Raw genomic sequence first — 7,040 nt, forward strand, 5'->3', positions numbered from 1 at the left:
AGTGGTGAGGGGTACCCCAGGCCCCTGCCTGCCTCTCCGCACAATACTTGAACATTCATCTGTACTGAAGTGTTACTTGAACCGGGGGAACCTCGGACCTGGGGGAGCCGGAGTGTGAGGGGGACAGGACCAGCTTGGACTGAGACTGGACGGGTGGGCACCCAGTTTGGACTGCGCCACCCGCAGGATCTCTTGCTTTATTGTATCCAGCAGCTCCACCCCTCCTGACCTGAGTTGGGGGTGGGGGGTGCAGCCCAATGATGGGGAAAATGGGACTCCTCCAGCTTGGCTCTTCCCACTCTTTCATCGTCATGGAAACTTGTATCCCATTTGCCCAGGGAACTGCCACTCCTGGTTGCCATGGAAATAGCAGCCAATGGACACCTGATGCCAGTGCTAAGGCTGGAAGTCGCCCCTCTTAGTTGCCATGGGAACTGAGTAACAGACTCTCTTGGCCTTCCGCCCCTTCCTCCGGTGTGGGGGCGGGGCTTCAGGACCAGAGGGAGGAGTCGGGGCCCCGTCCCGGCCCTCACCGCGGGCCTGCGGGGGAGCCGGGTTGTACCACGTAGGGAAGGGGGGGGATCTATCCACATACCTCAGGTAACAGGTGCGCGGGTGGGGGGAGGGACTGGGCGGACCAAAGGCCGGAGAGGAGGGGCGCCTGGGGGTCGCGAGAGGCTTGAGGTTGGGGCGTCTTGGGGGAGGGGAGGAGGCAGCCCGGCGAGGGGCAGGTGGGGGACCCAGCCGGGCTGGGCCCCTGGGCCCCGGGTCTGTACAATACGATTTGCTATAAAACTCAAAATCTTCCAGCCGGGGCGGCGGAGTGCGTGTGTCTGTCTGCGGCGTCAGGGTTCCCGGGGACGCGGGTTAAGGCAGGGATGGCCGTTGGGCTCACTCCTTGGGGCTCTCGGAGGAGGGGACTCTTGGGATAGATCCGTGGGGGCCCCGGCGGTTCCTGCAGATGAATGGGCTCCACTTTCCTGAGTTCACTATTTTGGGAGGGATTTTGGAAGTCTGGACACCTGGGAGGGTCTGGGGCCCGGGAACTCCGAGTCACGGGCTGGACGCCCGGGTGGTGGTCTTGATGGACTCGGGTAGCGAGGTCCTTCTGGTTCTCAGCCTACGGGCTGGGACTGCGGGGGCTTGGTCCCCCGGCTCCACCCCATCATGTGGCCGCCCCGGCTCCGCCTCTGCCCCAGTTCCTGTTTCGGCCTCTGCTGTCCCTCTTCGGCCCCTGGGGCTCCCCGCAGAAGCCTGTCTTCCTGCTCCGCTGGGGCCGCTCTACCTGGGCGCCTGCCGCCCGCATCCGCGCTCACCTGCCGGGGCATGGGGCCTGCCCCCGGCTTGGGCCGGCCCTTCTGGGGCCCCCGAGGTGCCTCGGCCCCACCGTGACCAGCCGGCCCGCCTGGTGCTGCCGTCTCCAGGATGAAGGGCAGCGAGGGGGACGCGGGCGAACAGGCCCCGCTGAACCCGGAGGCCGAGAGCCCCGCGGGCTCGGCCACGTACCGCGAGTTCGTGCACCGCGGCTACCTGGACCTCATGGGGGCCAGTCAGCACTCGCTGCGGGCGCTCAGCTGGCGCCGCCTCTACCTCAGCCGGGCCAAGCTCAAAGCCTCCAGCCGCACGTCTGCGCTGCTCTCGGGCTTCGCCATGGTGAGGGGCGGGCAGGGGGCACACAGGATGGGCGGGGGGCACGGGCTTGTGCGTGAAGTGGACGGGTCCCAAAGAGGGCAGAGGAAAGGGAAGGAAGATGGTTTTGGCGGGCGGGAAACAAGGTCCCAAGGGACTGAAGAAGTCCCTTTTTATGGGGGGGGGGGCGGTGTATGAACATGGCCCTATGAATAGACACAGGGCCATGGGGAGGAAAACCAAGTCCCAAAGGTGTCATGAGAGAAAGGGTAAACAAATCACCAGCGGGGATGAGTATGCAACCGTGGGGCAAAGTGGTCCAAAAGGAGCATCCTCCGGGCAGGATGGCTACTGCGTCCCCCAGAGGTTCAAAGGCAGATCCGCTGGGTGGGGGCTGTGTCAAGGCGGGCGGTGCGCCCAGGCAGAATAAACCGGATGAAAGGTGGGCCCATCCCAGGGAGGGTGGCCACTCCCCAGCAGGCACAAAGGGTGCTAGTGTCACTCAGGAGAACTGAGAAGAGATGTGCCTGAGGGAGCCGCTGGAGAAGGAAGCCGATTAGGAAGCTGATAAGTGATCCTCAAGCTGATAAACTGCAGCTGTGGGAGGATGACACCAGCTAACGGTCCCAGCAGTGGTATCACAGGAAGTGGGACTGAGGGAAGTCCCAGGGTGAGGAATCAATAGGCACAGACCTGGTTCCTCCCTGCTTATGGCCAGCTGTGCGACCCTGGACAGGCCTCCACCCCTCCCAGGCAGGCCAGTGGGAAACCGTGAGATCATGGAGGGTGTGCCCTCTGTATCCTGCCAAGTACCCGCCCCAGGATGAGCTGTGATTCTTGTCATCAGGAACCCCAGATCCAAGCATATCAGAGCAAGATACACATGAGCAATGGCTCCAGCTAGCCTGCTGATTGGACAGACGTGGAAACGAAGGCCACGCCTCTAGGGCAGTAGCTCTCCCAAGGGCACTCAGCAGAGGAAGGATATAGAATGAACTAGGACCCAGGGTCACTGGACTGTTAGTCCAGGGTTTCCCCGCCGTCATCACAGGAAGGAGAAAGGCTGAAGGGGGCCACCTTTGGGAACATGCTCCTGTAGGGGCAGATAATCGAGGCAGCTGAAGTGGGAGTCATAGTACAACAGGTGATCTGGGTTAGGTCCTGCCCCTTTCTGTGCCACAGCCTCTGTATGTGAAAGATGACAGGGACAGTCTTTAACCCTACAGGTCATCCTAGGCCTATGGTTTCCTACGTGGGGTTCCAGAATCCAAAGACCAGCTTACCCTTCCTGGGGGTGGGGGTGTCGTCTGGGGGCAGGGAGTTGGCTCCCCTTCATCGGTACAGACTACAAAGGGAAGGGGTCGGCCACCCATGGACCTAGCTGAGGGAGGTCAATCCCATGGTCCAGCCTGTTCCCAAGGAGACAATCCAGCCACTGCTGGACTTGCAGTTTGCTAGGGCGACAGCTTAAGGGCTAGGGCCTTCTCTGCAGGATCAAGAGGCTGGAAGGGTAGGTTCTAGGGGCAGTACTGGCCCCAGCCCTCACAGGAGAGAGCAAGGCTGGGCCAGGCTCTGGGAGAAACCAGGACTAAGCCTGGCCCAGATCCCTGTCTGTGGAAAACACCTGCTGACACCTGCCATGGCCCAATTTCCCAAAATACTCAGCCTTGTTTTCCTGCCTCCACTGGCCAGGCTCTGCAACTTCCTTCTTTCCCCAGCCCCAGAACAATCTAACGGATCCCACAAGAACCAGGGTTGGGGAAGATCCAGATTCTGAAACCCAGATGGCCAGAGTTATAATAATATTACACAAATTGTATTCAGCTAAGTACTTGTCACTAAGTACCAGGCCTTGTGCACAGGGCCTTTATGTGCACCATCTTTCTATCACTCTATGTAGTAGGTACCACTGCTATGGCCATTTTACAGATGAGAAAACTGAGGATCAGAGATGTTAAGACACCTGCCCCAGGTCCCAAAGCAATTAAGCGGCAGGATTTGAACTTAAGCAGTCTGGTTCTAGAGTCCAAATTTATACATTCCTAGAAGAGGGTCGTCAGCTCAAATGTCTGCAAAGGCCAGGCAGGTCATATGGATGCCAAGTTGGCTGGGTGGGACTGGCAATCAAGAGACCCCATGACCTGTCCAAAGGAAGCAACCATGACTCAACTCTAGCTGACAACTGTCATGCAGGAATGTTGGCCTAGTGTGACCAGATCTTCCAAGTTTTCAAAAGGATCTGGAAATAGGGATATATGAATTCTCTTGTTTTAAAAGATAGCAAATTTTTTTTTTTTTTTTTTGAGACAGAGTCTCACTCTGTTGCCCAGGGTAGAGTGCTGTGGCGTCAGCCTAGCTCACAGTAACCTCAAACTCCTGGGCTCAAGCGATCCTTCTGCCTCAGCCCCCCAAGTAGCTGGACTACAGGCATGTGCCACCATGCCCAGCTAATTTTTTCTACATATTTTTAGTTGTTCGGCTAATTCCTCTCTATTTTTAGTAGAGACGAGGTCTGGCTCTTGCTCAGGCTGGTCTCGAACTCCTGACCTCATGTGATCCTCCCCACCTCGGCCTCCCAGAGTGCTAGGATTACAGGCGTGAGCCACCACGCATGGCCTAAAAGATAGCAACTTGTTCAGTTTTTAAAAAAACACACTGTGAGGCTGTGCACAGTGGCTCACGCCTGTAATCCTAGCACTCTGGGAGGCCAAGGTGGGAGGATCACTTGAGGTCAGGAGTTCCAGACCAGCCTCAGCAAGAGTGAGACCCCCCGTCTCTACTGAAAATAGAAAAGATTAGCTGAGTGTGGTGGCACATGCCTGTAGTCCCAGCTACTCAGGAGGCTGAGGCAGGAGGATTGCTTTTGAGTCCAGGAATGTGAGGTTGCTGTGAGCCAGGCTGACCCCATGGCACTCTAGCCCGGGCAACAGAGTGAGACTCTGTCTCAAACAAAACAAAAAAAACACTGTGAGCCAAGCAAAACATGTGTGCAAGCTGGCTGTGGTTCACGGTGTGCCAATTTGCAAACTCTGGCCTCAGGCTTTAGCATTAACTATCATAATAAACAGCAAACTCTTACCTAGTTCTTACTATGTGCCTGGAACTGCTCTTAGCACTTCATATGTACCATCTCATTTAATTTCTACAACAACCCATGGCTGGTCACGGTGGCTCACGCCTGTAATCCTAGCACTCTGGGAGGCCAAGGCAGGAGGATCACTTGAGCTCAGGAGTTTGAGACCAGGCCGAGCAAGAGCAAGACCTCGTCTCTACTAAAAAAAATAGAAAAAATTGCCAGGTGTCATGGCGTGTGTCTGTAGTCCCAGCTACTCAGGAGGCTGAAGGAGGAGGATCCCTTAAGTCCAGGAGTTGGAGGTTGCTGTGAGTTATGATGATGCCACTGCACTCTACCCAGTGCGACACAGCAAGACTGTCTCAAAAAAAAAAAAAAAAAAAAAAATCCCACAACAACCCCATAAGGCAGGTGAGTGCTATTATCAATGCCCATTTCCAGACAGGAAATGAGGTACAGAGAGAAGTAAGTAACTTCCACGGCTAAATTTGACTGGCTTTAAAAAAACTTTAAAAAAGAAGTACGGACCCTCTTCCATCTCCTCCTCCTCCTCCTCTTCTTCTGCCTCTTTCCCCTAAAAAAAAAAAAAAAAAAAAAAAGAAGTACGGAAATTGCTTAAGATTACACAGCTTGTAGAGCTGAGAATGAACCCAGGCAGCATAGCTCCAGAATCTGTGCTTACCAGCTCCTGTGCTGCAACAAGGTAAAACTGTCAAACATCTCGTCCAGCCCTCTTGATAGCCAGGTGGGGAAACCAAGGCCAGAATAGGACAGAGCTTTGCCGAGGCTGCCCTTCATTTATTCCACCAAGGCTGAGTGCCTTCTTTCTGCCAGGCACTGTTCCAGGTCCCAGGGATGTATCAGTGATGTAAATCAACAGGCAAAAAAACTTCTACTGTTCAGGAGGTTATGGGCACTCAATCCATCCCCTCTTGTCCCCACAGGTGGCAATGGTGGAGGTACAGCTGGAGAGCAACCACGAATACCCGCCAGGCCTGCTGGTGGCCTTCAGTGCCTGCACCACTGTGCTAGTGGCGGTGCACCTCTTTGCACTCATGGTCTCCACGTGTCTGCTGCCCCACATTGAAGCCGTGAGCAACATCCACAACCTCAACTCTGTCCACCAGTCGCCACACCAGAGACTCCACCGCTATGTGGAGCTGGCCTGGGGCTTCTCCACTGCCTTAGGCACCTTTCTTTTCCTTGCTGAAGTTGTCCTGGTTGGCTGGGTCAAGTTTGTGCCCATTGGGGCCCCCTTGGACACACCAGTCCCTGGGGTACCTGCATCCCAGGTGCCTGGGACTCTGCCACCAGTGGCCACCTCCTTTAGTCCAGCTTCCAAGCTCCCACCATCCTCTGCTTCTGCAGCCCCGTCACAGGCTGAGCCATCCGAGGCCTGCCTGCCCCAGCAGGCATGTGGTGGCGGTGGGGCCCATGGGCCAGGCTGGCAAGCAGCCATGGCCTCCACAGCAATCATGGTACCTGTGGGGCTCGTGTTTGTGGCCTTTGCCCTGCATTTCTACCGCTCCTTGGTGGCACACAAGACAGACCGCCACAAGCAGGAGCTTGAGGAGCTGAGTCGCCTGCAGGGGGAGCTGCAGGCTGTGTGAGGCTGGTGTTAAACTGCTGCAAGCACTGCCTCCCGGGTCTGCAAGAGACTCCAGGGTCTACAGACCTCGTTCCCTGTCCCTGGCTTGAGCCACTTCCTGTGGCCACTCAGGTAGAAACCAGTTTCCTGCCTGCAGGGTCCTTGGAGAGGCTCCCACATTCCCAGGAATTTTCCCTGTCAGCCTGTGCCATGGGTTTTATAAGCTCTATGCCTGGGCTGGGAGAAACAAGGGAGGAGGTAGAAGGTCCTCAATCCAAGGATCATGTGGTAGATGGAGGCGAGGCAGGGAGACCCTGGTGGGACCTTTGGTGCTGACCCTCAGCCACCTTTTCCATTCCATATGGGATGGTCAGGAGGTTACATGCCCACACAGCTGCCCAAAAAGCAGTCAGCCCTTGCTTTATTTTTGTAGACTCTATTTTATGGTTGGCATTTTGGGGGAAACTTTTCCCTGTCCCCAGATTTTGGTGGGTTCCACATTCTTGCTTTAGTTGCTGTAGCGGGATTTGGGTATTTCTACCCCTAGGCACATGTCCAGCTTTTCCTAGGAGAAGCCTCCATGTTTTTGGAGATTTGAGCCCACACCCTACTGTTGGTGACTTGTGGCCACACACAGGAGGGGTGGTGCCTGACCCACTGCCCTGGCCCTACACTTAGGCACCTATATCTGGTTCTCACCCTCCTGGGCAGGGTCAGGGGTCTTTGGAGACTGAATGCCTGTGTGCCCAG

General features: G+C 56.2%; 1 protein-coding gene across 2 annotated transcripts; it reads left to right on the forward strand.

Moving 5' to 3' along the window:
* The first annotated feature begins 1,234 nt into the window (after positions 1-1,234).
* Positions 1,235-6,534, forward strand: ORAI3 (ORAI calcium release-activated calcium modulator 3). 2 transcript variants are annotated; one of them, XM_069486048.1, is made up of 3 exons: positions 1,235-1,653; positions 5,647-5,979; positions 6,115-6,534. In XM_069486048.1, exons 1-3 carry the CDS (start codon positions 1,426-1,428, stop codon positions 6,310-6,312), a joined length of 759 nt encoding a protein of 252 aa, XP_069342149.1. In that variant the 5' UTR covers positions 1,235-1,425; the 3' UTR covers positions 6,313-6,534. The 2 variants fall into 2 exon arrangements, with proteins under 2 accessions (XP_069342149.1, XP_069342148.1); XM_069486047.1 differs by having other exon boundaries at positions 5,647-6,534.
* Positions 6,535-7,040: the final 506 nt, after the last annotated feature.

This window comes from Eulemur rufifrons, chromosome 14 (assembly GCF_041146395.1).
Source record: "Eulemur rufifrons isolate Redbay chromosome 14, OSU_ERuf_1, whole genome shotgun sequence".
Taxonomy (NCBI): domain Eukaryota; kingdom Metazoa; phylum Chordata; class Mammalia; order Primates; family Lemuridae; genus Eulemur; species Eulemur rufifrons.